At 37.4% G+C, this 16,007-nt stretch overlaps 1 protein-coding gene across 1 annotated transcript; it reads right to left on the bottom strand.

Annotated features, from left to right (window-relative positions):
- Positions 1–2,365: 2,365 nt before the first annotated feature.
- LOC103482499 (B-cell receptor CD22-like) lies at positions 2,366–15,924 on the bottom strand. Its single transcript, XM_081601655.1, has 10 exons — positions 14,230–15,924; positions 12,066–12,133; positions 11,232–11,609; positions 10,182–10,481; positions 9,853–10,107; positions 7,927–8,226; positions 6,322–7,852; positions 6,159–6,237; positions 3,668–3,707; positions 2,366–3,590 (listed from the first exon to the last, which is right to left on the bottom strand). The coding sequence occupies exons 2-7, from the start codon at positions 12,127–12,129 to the stop codon at positions 7,443–7,445; spliced, it is 1,707 nt and encodes a 568-aa protein (XP_081457781.1). The 5' UTR covers positions 12,130–12,133; positions 14,230–15,924; the 3' UTR covers positions 2,366–3,590; positions 3,668–3,707; positions 6,159–6,237; positions 6,322–7,442.
- Between the last annotated feature and the right edge of the window lie 83 nt (positions 15,925–16,007).

Here is a 16,007-nt window from a genome sequence, read left to right as displayed (position 1 = left end):
AGTTCAGCATTCAGTCCATATTACAATCATTGTTCTCCTTTTCATCATATTTAAATGATCTATTTAGCATTTTCACTCAAGTCAGAGCATTCCAATTGACAAACCAGCTTTTTTTTTTAGCCATCATGTGATGTTTATATTCTAATTAATTAGTCAATAAAATGAAAAACACAATTTTTAATTTGCAGTTATTCCACCTCCCTCTCAAGTATTATTAGATGACACTTTTGGAACTTGAATAGAGGTTATCCAGACTTAATGAAATTACCACACCAGAGAAGCCGAAGGTGAAGAGCTTGATTTAGTTGCATTTATTTTAGATTTATGAAGCACAATTTTACAACCGATATCATCTTAAAAACACAATGTGATAAACAGATCAAATATATAATCAAATAAATCCAAAGTATTTCATTTGTATAAGCAGATCAAAACTATGTACAAAGGATTTAATTTAATTCTGGCTACAAAAGAAACGTAGTCGAAATTAACTGCAACCTGCTGACACGATTATCCTTGAATTGAACACTAATTTTAGTGATCCAAGGATCAAGCGATCTTTACTTTTAATATAAGCTTGTCCTAACTGGACTGTAACAAATAAGGCTGTGGAATGTACAAAACCTTTAAACATTAGCTTTCTTTTCTTATTTATGGCAAATATGATATTCATGTTCATATTCATGCCTCCAAACATCTGCAAAAAAAAAAAGAAATTTATATTTTCTTATTACTGTATATAAGAAAAAAAAAAAAAATATATATATATATATATACAGTAGTAGTATATACAGTAGTATATATATATATATATATATATATATATATATATATATATATATATATATATATATATATATATATACATACCAGTTTAAATGCTAAAGCCCTTGAAAGACTACAACCCTCAATCACAAATGCTTTTGACATTAATTTGCATTTCTATAATATGTTTATGTTCATATCTTTTTTATTTTGTCCATTTCATTTGCTACTGTATTTTTCTTATTTTAAATAAAGTTATTGGAGGAAAAAAAAGAGAAAATATGAGGACAGGAAACTCAATAAAAACAGTTTAACCCCTTTTAAAATAAAAGTGTGAATATAAATAGCTAACTTGAAAAGTCAACCAAAGCAATTCAGATTTTGAAGTTTCCAATTGAAAGTTTACAAATCAGCAGTGGTGGGAAGTAACGAAGTACAAGTACTTCGTTACTGTACTTAAGTACAGTTTTCGTGTATCTGTACTTTACTTAAGTAGATTTAATAATGGGGACTTTCTACTTTTACTCCACTACATTTTACAGTAAGTATCTGTACTTTCTACTTCACTACATTTCTACAAACTGTCGCGTTACCCGTTACATCCAAGTCTCGTTGCTCTTTTCTTCCGTTAAAATGTGAAGTTCAGGGATTTAAGGTGGCGCCGTAAAATCCGAGCAATAACGTGACTTAGTGCCTCTTGTCACCCATCGCCTCCACCTTTACTCGCACTCGGAGCTCCAGACATGCGCAGTGGTTTCCTCTGAGCGGGAGGAGATGTTTGTCTATAATATAATAGCGCTGCATAAATTGATATGGCGACATGTAAAATTAGCAGCGCTTCGCTTTCACAGACGGTGGGGACTTCGTCCAACTTTTAGCGTCACTTGGAAGGAAAGCTTAAAGAAAGGTAAGATCTGTGCTAGCAAAGCTAGCTGTACTGAGACACATGTTGCATCTGATGAAAAAAAGTTGTCACTCATGCGCTGAATTATTGTGTGGAGGTTTTGACTGAGGTGTGCAAATATGGGACAACGCTGTGACCAAAGTCTGCAAGAATCGGATCGTTCATTCAGGAACGATCCGATTCTTCTGGACGGATCTTTACTAAGTCCCAAGGACTGAAGCCTCACTGAGAGCCGTTCTTTGTTCTTGTGTACACTGCGGTAGCTATATATATATATATATATATATATATATATATACATTTCATTTAATCGCTGAATAAGTAAAAGTTGAACTATGAACACAGAGCATGCTCATTGCTCATTGATTGATTTCATCTCCTGTCATGGTGGCAAACATCACAGTGGGAGGGAGGGTGAGAACAGTCACGGTGCTCATTCTGCTTAGTTACTTGTTGCGCCGTTGGACAGTGTTCATAGTTGAACGTTATTTACCGTTAATTGCGATGTTTCAGTTGTGGTTTCTGACATATGCAATATGGGCAACCGCCCAGGGCGTTATTTTTCTAGGAATAGCAGGAGACCTCTGCGGATTGTAGCACAGCGATGAAAGCAAAACAGAATGAAGTGAGTTTTAATTGATACTGGTTAAATATATTTCAGCTCTAAGTATTTAATATCTAGGTGTTTTTATGGGAATGTGGATCTTTCAGATCAATCTGAAAACCAATTTTGATAGGTAAACTTGATGTTATTGTGTCATTTAGCGCGGGGCGCTGGTCTTGGTCTCGGGTTCGGTGGTCTTGACTACAACTCTGCTACATGGCTCCTTGGTTGCATGTCCTCCACCCTGCCCGCACCTTCTTTACATCCCCTTTCAGTTGGATTTCTTTCTAAATAAATGTGACTAATGAAGTTCATGCTATGTTAGGACAGGAGACAAAATGTTTCCATCCCTGAAATTATGATTCATAGAATCACATATCTAAGTCTAAACTGTTACAGAGAATAAACACAATAAGAACATGTTTAATCTGTGCCATTGTTCATTAAAATGGCACATTTCTGATGTATTAAAATTAAATACGATCGGTTCACTTAATGATATTAGCGATTAGGTAATGCATTCAGCGAGTACTTTTACTTTTAATACTTAAGTATTTTTAAAAACCAGGACTTTTTTACTTTTACTTAAGTAAAATGTTAATGTGGTACTTTGACTTTTACTTAAGTACATTTTTGACTGTGTATTTGTACTTTTACTTAAGTAAATTTTTTGAGTACTTTCTCCACCACTGCAAATCAGCCACATAAATTGGTGCTTTACAATTCATCTGGAAAAACCAATTTAGGGGAAGCTAAGTTTGCTACATATTTTCAAAATTAGCAAAACTGATTTGTACTTTGAGTGTTAATGAGAGCTATCATATTTTCAAAAATCTTTCCCGAATAGCCTTGTTTTTTTTTGTTTGTTTTTTTTTGTTTGTTTTTTACAAAAAAAAAGACCTGTTTGAAATTCTTAGCTAAGAAAAAGTTCAATGTTGAAATTGTCGGAGAAAATGGAGTAAAGACCACAAAGACTCGAGGACCTGCAGGTTGAAAGAAATAAATCCTCTTTTTGTCTAAAGTGAATTGATTCATAACAAAAAGCAAAAAAAAACTAACTTTTTTATCTAATGATAAACGTTATTTTTTCTTCTCTTCAGTGTAGTTATTCTCTCGACTGTCAGCAGCCTGTGTTGAGATCTTTCCTGGTTTTGACACTGTGACCTGTGCGTACACCGTCTCCTGCTGTTCATTGTCATGCACTGAAATCACTGCTGCTGTAGGCGTCTTCTTGATAATTTTGATTTCCCCATAATGCAGTTCTTCCTTTTTCTCAAATGCCGGATTCTGAACACCACCGTCAACACCCACTTGACTCTGCAGAAAAAAAAATTAGCATGGAACAAACAAAATCTCACTTTAGTGCTCTCCACAAAGGATGAACATTCCCCCACCTGAGTCTTTTGTGGCGCTGAATGTTTGGTCTTAAAATACCTGCAAGACATTAGAGAGTTGTCAGAATAATGGTGCTGTGTTTCAGGTGACAGCACAAACAGAGCGAGAGTCAAGACTAACATGCAAAAAACATTTGTAAAAAATCTATCCATCCATCCATTTTCTTACACCCTTGTCCCTCAGTCGGGTTGGGAGCGGTGCTGGTGCTGATGTTCCGGGCGAGAGGCGGGGTACACCCTGGACAGGTCGCCAGTCTGTCGCAGGGCAACACAGAGACACACAACCATGCACACACACACACTCACACCTAGGGGCAATTAGGTGTGAGTGTGTGAGTGTGTGCACACACACACACACTCACACTCACACCTAGGGGCGATTTGGAGAGGCCAATTAACCTGACAGTCATGTTTTTGGACTGTGGGAGGAAACTGGAGTACCTTGAGAAAACCCACCATGCACAGGGAAAACATGCAAACTCCATGCAGAAATGCCAGGGCTGGGAATTGAACCCAGAACATTCTTGCTGCAAGGCAACAGCTCTACCAACTGCGCCACTGTGCAGCCCCATTTGTAAAAGATAATTACCATAATTCAATCCCATTTATATCTGGTTAGCCTGAAATATTGTTGGAACCTCAAGCAATGTCATTTTCATAAAACAATGAAGACAGCGTAAATGGACATTCCCCATACTTGCAGTATTGTTACGGCCCAATGGGCCAATTGGGCCGATGGTGTCAGTTCTACTAGCGTGTTTCTTAGCAAGAGACATAATGGACTTCAATGTTGTTCATCCCAAAAAGGCTCCCAGGATGCATTGCAGCAGTATGTCTTAGAGATAGCTACATAAGCAGTGACAATACCAGTGACAAAGAAATAATCCACCGTGGCTTAAGGAGTTGTACAAGGTGTGAGTGGGACCAAAACACTGACACTTGAAGGTCAAACTCCCTATTAATCCCCATTCTCAGTGTTTCATTGTGTTCACATAAAGGAGGCTCCAGAAAACTTCAGAGTCTTTGTTTTAGTTCTATGATGCCAAAGTCCGGATCTCCAGAGCTACCATCCTGCAAATTTTAAGCTACCTTAATATAGCAGGTCTTCATGCTTAATTCAAATGTTTTAGTTTTTTTGCTGAAATCCATTTTTTTTATGGTCCTTCATACGACTTACTGAATGATGGATTCAGACTTGTGTGTGAATCGTTTAAGATGCAGATATGACCCCCTTGTGCAGAAGAAGAACATAGATATCACACAGCAACACACTGTTTAGAGAAGTAATAATGGATGCAGCTATCTATGAAGAGATCTTTGTGACATTACTGGGAGTCAACAGTATTGTCACAAAATCATAACACAGAGGAAGTCAATAAAAAGGAAGAACTAACAGCAATGGTCTTTTGCAGAACTGCAATTTCTGTAGAGAAGCTTGTTTGGATGTGTAGTTGGAGCCCGGAGAGCAGTGGAGTTGTCATGTGATGTGCTTCAGTGACACAGACTTATTTCATAATTTCATAATTACAATTTCCAGTTACTGTTTATGTCTGGAATGATTACATATGCTGCAGAATAATAATGCACAGTTCACAGCAATGATGTAAAATTTGGATGAATGTAGCATGTCCGTTCTGATAACAGTTTCTTTCAAAATTACATGTTACTATAAATACACTATACACTATATGTATCCCATCTAGTACCACATATGAAGTGGCACAAATCTGGTTTTAAGGGGCTGAAAAGAGCGGAAGTGCTCTATTCATGCTGTTGGGAGAAAGTTGGACGTGTTGCCTATGGGCAAGAAAATTTGATTAGTTGGTAGGATGGTAGATCTTAGATTCTAGACTTGTGCAACCATGATTTACGTAATGTGGTAGTCAGCAACTACTGCCTTAGGATCAAGTTCAATGCAGTTGCAGATTCACAGTAACTTCAATTGTTCACATATTCACACACTGGTAGTGGTAACTGTACCCACATGCCGTATTCTTTTTAAATCTCTGTCTGGCTGCATGATCAGACAGAGACATTGGAGTCTCTATATCGAGATGGAACCTTTTCCCATTATCGATGAAATAGTTGGTTCAAACTCCCTCCTTCGGTTTCTCTGCTTTTTGGTTCTGCTCTGCATCCACAAAGCCTCCATTGATTGATTAAATTATATCAACAATCTGAATAATATCTATAAAAACTTCTGCAAAACTTAATTCGGCCATTTTGAGCTTGGTATTAATTTACTGACGTAATTTACTGGTTTCCAGATGTAACAATTCCTGCTGTTAAAAAACAAGGAATGTAAAATGAACAAAATACATCCTCGTCGAAAGCTTCTCCTATAACTCAATTTTGATGTAACACTTTTTAAAAAATCTCGTAACTGGTCTAATACTAGATAATTGAATCTTTATAAAAGTTTAGAGTATGTATTCTACTTAATAGGTTCAGGTCTTTATCTCATGTCAAGATGTTTAAATGTGAAACTCACCAAATAGACACAATCAGAAAAACAAGAAAGCAGATGACCACAATAATCACCACGGTGACGGGCACCAAAAGATTTTCACCTTGCAGAAAGAAAACAGACAAATCTATTATAAATAATTACAGGCAGCTATTTCTCAAAGTAGACAGTGAAGTTTAATAATTACCTTTCGTAATAACTACTATAACTGATGATATATTGTGACCCAGATCATTTGTAGCCAAACAGAAATAGTTTCCTCCCTGAGTCACTGTGACGCTGGAATGTCCTTCAGAGAATGTTTTGTTGTTCCTGAACCAGGTGAATCTGGGTGGAGGTTTGGCTCTGCTGGAGCAGCTCAGCTCCACCCAGCTACCTGCTGACACCAAACCTGATGTACTGATGGATGCTGAGGTGTTTCTAGGAGCATCTGAGGAAAATGAGACACATGAACTTTACTGATCAGAAACAGCTGAACCATGACCTGCTGATAGGATCACTTACATGAAACACTGAGAGTCACTTCTGTCTCTGCTGTCTTGTTTCCTCCAATCACAGGGTATCTGGCAGAACATGTGATGTTGTATCCATCATGTGTGTCTGACAGAGTGATGTTCTCCTGGATTTTAGTTGTAAAAGTTCCATTTGTGTTTTTCTCTGATTGACTGAGAGAGTCTTGTTGGAGATTCCAGGTGAGTTCAGGAGGTGAGTTTGGACAGGGAGTGAAAGCTGAGCAGGTTACAGTGACAGACTGATGCTCCTTCAGGTCAGAGGGAACATTAATGCTGGGAGTCAGAGGAGAATCTGGTGATTCACATTAAAACACATTTCACAAAAACATGCAAAGTAATAGTAATATATAGGTTATAGATCTGCTTGTAGGATAAAAGAAACTCTGGCAATATTAATCTGTCTTTTTCCATTCAGCACCTCACATTAAACCAGTGGTTCCCAAAGATTTTCTTCAAGGCCCCCCTATGGATTACAATAAAATCCCCCTGGCCCCCACCCCTACAAAAAAAACAAATCGGCAAACACATCGTTCAACCAGACATAAACCTATGCACTTATTTTCTTTTCAAACTCCACTGAAGTTTATTTCAAACTTTAGGTTGCAACAAAACAAACTACAAACCGTCTTTATAGTGAATCACTTTTGTGTAACTGTTTTTTTTTTCTTATTCTATACTGTAAATGAGTTATCTTTGCTGTCAGTGTTATTTCAAAAATGTTTTTTTTTTTATTTGTCACAATTGTCAACCTTGTTATCATCAATACATTTTTAAAAAGCCACTGTGCGAAATGGGTTTAAAACATGAACAGCTCCTTGAGAGGTTTTGTTTTTTGTTTTTTTTTTCTCAATCTTCTCAGCGCCCCCCGTCCTGCCAGCGGGCATACCCCACACATTGGGAACCACTGCAATAAACACATGTTTGAAACATGAAGCAGAAAATAATTACCTTTGATTCCAATACAGACCCTGGATGATGTTTCATTACCCAGATCATTTGTGGCCCTACAGTAAAACTCTCCTCCCTCAGTAACATTGAATCCATAAACCTGCTCCATAGATACATTCATGGCTCCATGTTTGCTGTTCTTGAACCAGGTGAATCTGGGTGGAGGTTTGGCTCTGCTGGAGCAGCTCAGCTCTACCCAAATACCTGCTGACACCAAACCTGATGGACTGATGGATGCTGAGGTGTTTCTAGGAGCATCTGAGGAAAATCAGACACATGAACTTTATTGATCAGAAACAGCTGAACCATGACCTGCTGACAGGATCACTTACATGAAACACTGAGAGTCACTTCTGTCTCTGCTGTCTTGTTTCCTCCAATCACAGGATATCTGGCAGAACATCTGATGTTGTATCCATCATGTGTGTCTGACAGAGTGATGTTCTCCTGGATTTTAGTTGTAAAAGTTCCATTTGTGTTTTTCTCTGATTGACTGAGAGAGTCTTGTTGGAGATTCCAGGTGAGTTCAGTAGGTGAGTTTGGACAGGGAGTGAAAGCTGAGCAGGTTACAGTGACAGACTGATGCTCCTTCAGGTCAGAGGGAACATTAATGCTGGGACTCCAAGGAGAATCTGGAGTTTTACATGAAAACATAAGTTTTTTGAAAAAAATATACAAGTAATATTTTGGTCCAACCATAACTTTACTTGTAGATTTGAGCTTCAAAATAACTAATTCAGATCATGTTATTCTGTGTTGCTTTGTTTTATAAAAATGTATCTACATGATCTTAAAGCTGCAGTAGATAACGGTTATAACATATTTGACATATTTGCTAAAACTGTCACCATGTCCTGGCAGTATAAAATGAGGGAGATGGTCTGAAAACAATTAAGCTCCTCTGCATTCTCTGCTGTCCTACTGCCCTCTGCAGAAATGCATCACTCCCAGTGAGAAACAACCAATCAGAGTCAGGATGGTCTTTGCACTCAGTCAGGCTTGGGTACATGCTGGTCACAACCTTCCTCCACACAAAGGTTGCTGTGGATTTCGGTATATATTGCCAGTGCGATGTAGCTGAGCTAATGGCAGAGGATCCAGGAAAACCTTCTCACTTTCATGACAGGCTGTAATGTGATGCAGAAGCTGTGGAGGGAGGAATGTAGCACAGCAGAGAACAAGGGAGAGGAGCTGTGTGGTTTCCTTGTTCAACATTTCAGGCTAGGTTTTCTCAGAACTCCCTACTTAATCTTTAAAGCTCAGTCAATCAAGCTCATGTAAGCACTGCTCACACCCTTCCCCTTACTCTCTGCTACGCTACAGCTCCTCCCCAACAGGGGAGCTAGCTGTGAATGTACAGGCTAGTAAGAATGACGACACATAGTGCAGGTAGTGGGAGACAAAAGGACTCTGGCTAAAAGAACATCACTGATGGACAATGTCTCCCACAACCTGCATGAAGCTGCTGCTGAACTGAAGAGCTGCTTCAGTGACAGACTGATGCATCCTAAGTGCAGTAAGGAGATTTATCATAGATCCTTCCTCCCAGCCACTGTTAGACTTTACAACCATCAAACTCAATAAGTGTTTACATACATGACATACATGCTGGTATCTGTATAACTTTACTGTTGCTGTTTTTTCTTGAAACTATTTGTCAGTAGTTTGTCTTCTAATGCACAAAGAGACATGCACATTTGTAACTGTTTGAATTAACCAACTCTGTTAACAATCTTCTGGACTGGAGAACGGTATGTTTTATGACCTCATGGTATTAAAATATGTATCCTTCCTCTGCCATATTTTTATTCAATTTACTCCTTTCATATGTTTCTCATTTTCTCTGAATCAAATTGCTGTAATTGTCATTTATCTGCTATTGCACAATAATTTCTATTCTATATTAATCAGTTTTCATTGTTTCTCCACAAACACAAACAGCTGCAGCAAAATATCTGTCAATAGACATGATGGACAGTGATATCCACCTTCCTCCTGTCTCTCATTGGTTGTTTCTGACTGGGTTGCATTTCTGTAGATAGCAATAGGACCACATGGAGGAGGCAGAGGAGCTTAACTTTATTTTTTCAGAAAATTTCTTTCACATTTAGACAGATTATCTGTCTCTTACTGCCAATACAACGTGATAGTTTAAGAAATATCAAAAACATATATATTTTTAGTAAAGGTTACCTAATGCAGCTTTAAGGAAACACATGCTTTGAAATAATCTGAAACAAGAAGCATAAAACCATTACCTTTGATTCCAGCACAAACACTGGATGATGTTTCATTACCCAGATCATTTGTGGCCATACAGTAATATTCTCCTCCCTCAGTGGCATTGAAGTAAGCCGGCCCCTCAGATACATTAATGTCTCCCTCTGTGCTTTTCTTGAACCAGGTGAATCTGGGTGGAGGTTTGGCTCTGCTGGAGCAGCTCAGCTCCACCCAGCTACCTGCTGACACCAAACCTGATGGACTGATGGATGCTGAGGTGTTTCTAGGAGCATCTGAGGAAAATGAGACACATGAACTTTATTGATCAGAAACAGAGGAACCATGACCTGCTGATAGGATCACTTACATGAAACACTGAGAGTCACTTCTGTCTCTGCTGTCTTGTCTCCTCCAATCACAGGATATCTGGCAGAACATGTGATGTTGTATCCATCATGTGTGCCTGACAGAGTGATGTTCTCCTGAATTTTAGTTGTAAAAGTTCCATTTGTGTTTTTCTCTGATTGACTGAGAGAGTCTTGTTGGAGATTCCAGGTGAGTTCAGGAGGTGAGTTTGGACAGGGAGTGAAAGCTGAGCAGGTTACAGTGACAGACTGATGCTCCTTCAGGTCAGAGGGAACATTAATGCTGGGACTCCAAGGAGAATCTGGGGTTTTACATCAAACAAACTGGTTAAAAATGAATTTCTCATTTCCGTGTTCAAGTTTTATTTATCTATTTTTTTCACTTGTTTTAATTGTTTTAAATCCACAATAATTCCTAGGTTATGTATCAAGGACAAAAGCTAGAGTTTTTTTAAACTCATGGAGAACATATCTTGTTCTGTCTGAAAAAACTTGGGCAGTGATTGTCCATCTGTCAATTTTTGAGTATACAAAATCATAAATTCACTATTGGTTTACAATTACAACGTCCTAAATTAAATAATGTAATCAACATTTTTAAGTTCAGCAATTTTAACACACAATCACTTTTTACAGTGAAAGTACAAGTAATATTAAACTCATGTTTGGTAATATTGTTTTATAGCGCTTCAGAAATATTATCTGTCACTGAAAATAATTCATTTAAATTGCCAATATACAGATAGAAATTTGAAAGAATGCGGTCAAAAATTACAATTGTATTTTTTTTACTTCCATAATGTAAATCCAATACAGATTTTTATTTGAAAGAAATGGATATTAAAGACATTCTTTTCATTTTTGGAATGTAAACAAAAGCAGAAGTTTTCAAATTGATCATTCTTTGACATTGTTTTATTTCCTTTTTTTTAAATTTGCCTATTTTATCTGGCATCAATAAAATAAAAAATAAAAATTTGTTGATTGATGGATATAAAAAATTCTTATTAACATTGTACTTCACTATCATAAACAAGCAAAAAGTTTCTTACCTTTTACTGTTATATTAATAGGATGACAAACATCTAATGCCTTGAATACCCCGTTCTCAATGCGGAGGTAGTAGTTGTCAGTGTAAGTCGTATTTAAATCAGGAAACTCAGTGGTGCAGTCTTCCTGACTCAGATTTCCAATCATATTCAGTGAATAAATGTTAACTGACCCACTGCTGTTGAAAATAAGAGCGCTTGGATGTTGCTTAAAATATGGGTTATTTTTCAACCAAATTCCGTAATAAACGTTACTTTGGCCAAATGTGGAATGTGTTGAATTGAAGCTACATGGGATTTGCAAACAAGATCCACTCAGAGCTTCCATCTGCCCAGGTGTGTTAGCAATAAGGACTGGATCTGGACAACCAGCAAAATCACCTGTAATAACAGACAAATAATAAACATGATGTGGAGCAAAATCTTCCTGAAGATAAATTTCTTGATCAGCAAGAAGTATTCAGTTATAATTTCCTGGCAGATTATAGCCGATTATCTGCTGGGCGACACTAAGGCAACTGTGGAGCTTTTTTTATTTTGTTACTATGCAGCTGGAAAACCGGACAGAGACAGTAAGTTAAGATGAAGCAAAGATAAAAGGACAGCAGCAATCTCTCAGGGATGTTGCTCCTTCTGAGAACTACAAAGTAAAAGCTCTTTCAGGTCTTCGTCATCACATCCACACAGCCTCTATTTAGGGTAAGAAGCTACAGATTGACACCTTTCTTCCTGTTGTCCACTATAAGCTTGAGCCTCTAAACAATATCAAGATTACATATTTCAGAGTAATGACTCATGTAATGTCTCCAAATGAAAGGAAGACAACAAACTTCTCACCTGGAAGAAAGACGACACTCAGTAACATGCTGACTGTCAGCACGTTCTCAGACAGAGCCGCCATCAGACTGTAAAAAGATGAAAACAGCTGCTGAGTTTCAGTGTTTTAAACAAACTGCATGTAAAAATTAATTTATCAATTTGCTTAACATGTCATGATCTGTATGTATTTGGACTTTTAGTCTTACTTGGGTTCCTATTGATCACTTCTTTGTTGTTTGTTTACTTAGATGTTGCCAATTTAATTAATCTATGTTAGTTAATGTATTCATCTATCTTTCCCATAGATAGATGGTCTGTTTACTTTAGGGGTGGAGAGACCGTCCAGCATGCCGGCAATGTCCTTTAGGCCAATTCACAAACATTGGTCCAAAACAATTTGACCTAAAAATTATGTTAATAAGTTATTATCAACCACAATAACCCAGTGATTGGTTTTCTTGAAAGACATTTGGTTAATCTAGCGGTTCTCAACGTGGGCTGTACCGCCCCCCAGGGGGCGTTCAGAGGACGGCAGGGGGCGCTGGCGGACATTTTTACAAAAGGGGGTCGCTGGGATGCCTTTGGGGGGCGTTTGGTCTAAGGTAAACTTTACACCTTAAATGCACAACAATGCCAGTTTAGACTTTGAGCAACTTGGTAAAACTGAATTGTGTAACATTAAATCATGCTTGGCTGCAACTGTATCGATGGCAGCTCTTCTTCTATTCAGTGTTTGTAGCTTCATGGCGCAGCTCCGCTACGCGTCAGTTCAGCGTTACACCGGCTGATTGAAGCTGCTGTGATTCACTTTGTCTGGTATTTATGTAGACTACATATGTTTTTGCAGTTCTGTGATCATGTCAAAGCAGCAATTTATATTAAAAAGTGTTTTATTTCCATTTGAAAGCTGCCCACTTCCATGGAAGGACAACAGAAAATCGCTCTTATAAACATGTAATTACTAAAATCATGATACCCTCACTTTGTATCTCTCTGAAAAATGAACCCATTTAAATAAAGAAATCCCTCCATGGGTGATACCACGATATAGATCGTTCATTTTATAGCGTTTACACGGTGCTGCAAGTGGTCCGACATGAAACGGGTTTGATGGAACCACGGTACACCGAAATTGTTTCCGTTGTTTTAAAAGGTTTATGTCATTCTGCCTTTCCCCCATCGATATGTTTCCCGACCGCCCTGCACCTTAGGGAGTAAAAAAAAAAAAAAAGCCGCGCACATTGCGCAAAATTCTGAAACATGAGAAGCTGGCAAAACGGAGCGACGAACTAGATGTGAATTATGGCATAAAAACAGAGAATCCGACGCTGAACAGGGAAAAATCAACACATGATGTGAAACACATGACGATTAGGCGGCGCAGCAGGTGATGAGATTACTGATGGTCAATAAATGATAATGATTTAGCAACAGGAAAGAAACTAAAGTGGACATAGCAATAAACCAAGAGAGGATAATACTAATAAAATGAAACTAAATGGAAATGAATGAAGAACAAAATGCAAGAATAAACTAAGAAACTAAAGTAAATACAGAGGAATAAACTGGTATGACAAGACCTTTCAAGCAATAATTAATACAGAGGACTGTATGGCAAGAATAAACAGACACTATTTCCAGATAAAAGGTAAAGTAATATTGTTGAAGTGCCATGAGTAGGGGCGCAACTACACATTACTCAGGTGGATGCGAAAACATAAATCGGCGCCCCCCACGAAGGAGCGTAGAAACATTGGTTTTTCCTCCTCTGCCTGAATGGAGAATAACAAGAGAACCAAAAACAAGATATTCACAGTGTTTAGTTTACTCTCCTCAATTCTCATTTATGAGAATAAACTGGTTTCTCTGTAGGTTTCCCTATGATTTGTCCCATTTTTGTTTTAATTTCTTTTTCACTTTCCCAGAATTTTCCAAGCAGGTTTCCTTTTTTATCAGTAAGCATTAAAAAGAGTATATCCAAGCTCCTGTCTTCATTTTGGTTCATCTTCAAACTTAAACTACATGACACAGAGCTCATGAACAACTGCAGCAGAGCTTTTTGGTAAGAAATTGAATGTAAGATTAAAAACACAAATTTTTCAAATAAAAACATTGACAGTTTTTATAGCAAAGAAAATGACAACAAAAACATATTGTATTTTCATTTTAAAAATGTTCTTACCTGAATAATGTGCAGATAAGCGAGAAAAATGTTAATCTGGTTTCATAGGAGTTTCACTACATGAGCAAAACATCTAACAAGCAGCTTCTGTGTTTGAAAGTCAATGTCACGTCAGAGTTTGCAGGTGCGTTATTTGTCCTTCCTCTTGTTGTGAAAGAGGATGTTAACTTGCTAATTTTTAAACCCAGGAACAGTGCATTTATTAGGCAAAGGGTGGGATAAATATGAGGACTGCCAAGATCAGATTACGAGGAAAACCACAGAGAAGCTTCACAGAAACACAATGCCCGTATTATAATTCCTCCCAAATATTATGATGTCATATTGCTAAAATGTCTTATTTTATGTTGCATTTTTATTTATAAAGTTGCTGCTTTAATTGAAACAGTTTGAGACCAAATTTTTCTCATTTGATTTGTGAAATGCACAAGCATAACTTTAAAATTAACTAAGTAACTTTTATTTAAAGTAAACTGTTTACAAGGTGCTTTTAACTTTTATTTGATTGATCTTTTACTTTACTTTTATCAAGGTAACCACTTTTACTTGCAGTAAAGTTCCCCACCCTGTTGGCATCTCTTGCATAGGTTCCAGAGCTCTGGTGGAATGAACAAGAGGAAACTGGTACAGAAAATAATGAATGGGTTTCTTATGATTCATTCCATTCGGTCAATATAAAATATTTCCACACATCATAAATAGGTTGAAAACGTTTTTCATCTTTATGGTGATTCATAATCTGTGTCCTTTACCTAAAAATATCTAAAACCTAAAAACAAATCTTGTAGAGAGAGAAATGTAAATAACAATTCTTATAAGAAGAGTTGAGAAGTGCTTACTAGGGCTTTATCAGGACATTATCTAATTGCTCAAATCAGTTTATGAGAGTAGTTGAATCATTATTTGTCCAATGAATTGTAAACAGTGTGTTTACAAAGAGTGTCTGTCTGTCATGTTGACGGTGCTTTTCAGATGAGATCAGTTTTGTAGGTCTGCTGCTGTTGGATGTACAAGAAGAGTTTTGGGCTTATGATAGTTTGAAATGTCAAACAAATGTAAAGCAAAAGGAGTCACAAGGGTACAAAATACGGCTTAAATTTTAACTACAAATTTTATTTAAAATATGGAAAACACCAAGCTCAGGAAAAATATTACATGTTACATTTGAACAAGGTGAACCAACATAAAACATTCAATAAGATATTTGAAAATAAAGTCTGCAAAATGGCTCCCAGCTTTCATTTTCAAAGCTTGTTGGAAGAATGTAAGACCTGGTCTTGGTCACCATGACAAATTAGGGGAGGAGCCTTTAGATAAATCATACTCCAACACGTCTGACTCTATGACGGGATTCATCTGAGCTCCACTTTTAGGCCAGGCTGCCAGAGAAACTCCGACTGTCACAGGTCAGACACACTACATATCCCATAAAGGCTCCACTGCTACAAAACTTATGTAAACACTATGCAAATGTCTGAGCAAGAAATAATGTAACTAGATCCAACGCTATGCAAACCAAACACTGTCTGCATTTACTCTCTATTTACTACCAAACATATGACGTAGCTACCACGGCATGGTAGTCCAGCCTATTTTCTGATTACAGTGTCTTGCAAAAGTAATAACGACCCACTACGTTTTTCACATTATTTCACATAACAACCACAAACTTTTATGTGATTTTATCTGGATGTAACAGAGCAGAACGGTCTAGTTGTGAAGTGAAAGTGTCACGATGTGTTGACAGGTGGACCAAACTGCAAACAGGAGTCTTGGTG

The sequence above is a fragment of the Poecilia reticulata genome, chromosome 20, assembly GCF_904066995.2.
Source record: "Poecilia reticulata chromosome 20, P_reticulata-male-v2, whole genome shotgun sequence".
NCBI lineage: Eukaryota > Metazoa > Chordata > Actinopteri > Cyprinodontiformes > Poeciliidae > Poecilia > Poecilia reticulata.
This window is presented reverse-complemented; position numbering and strand designations above follow the sequence as displayed.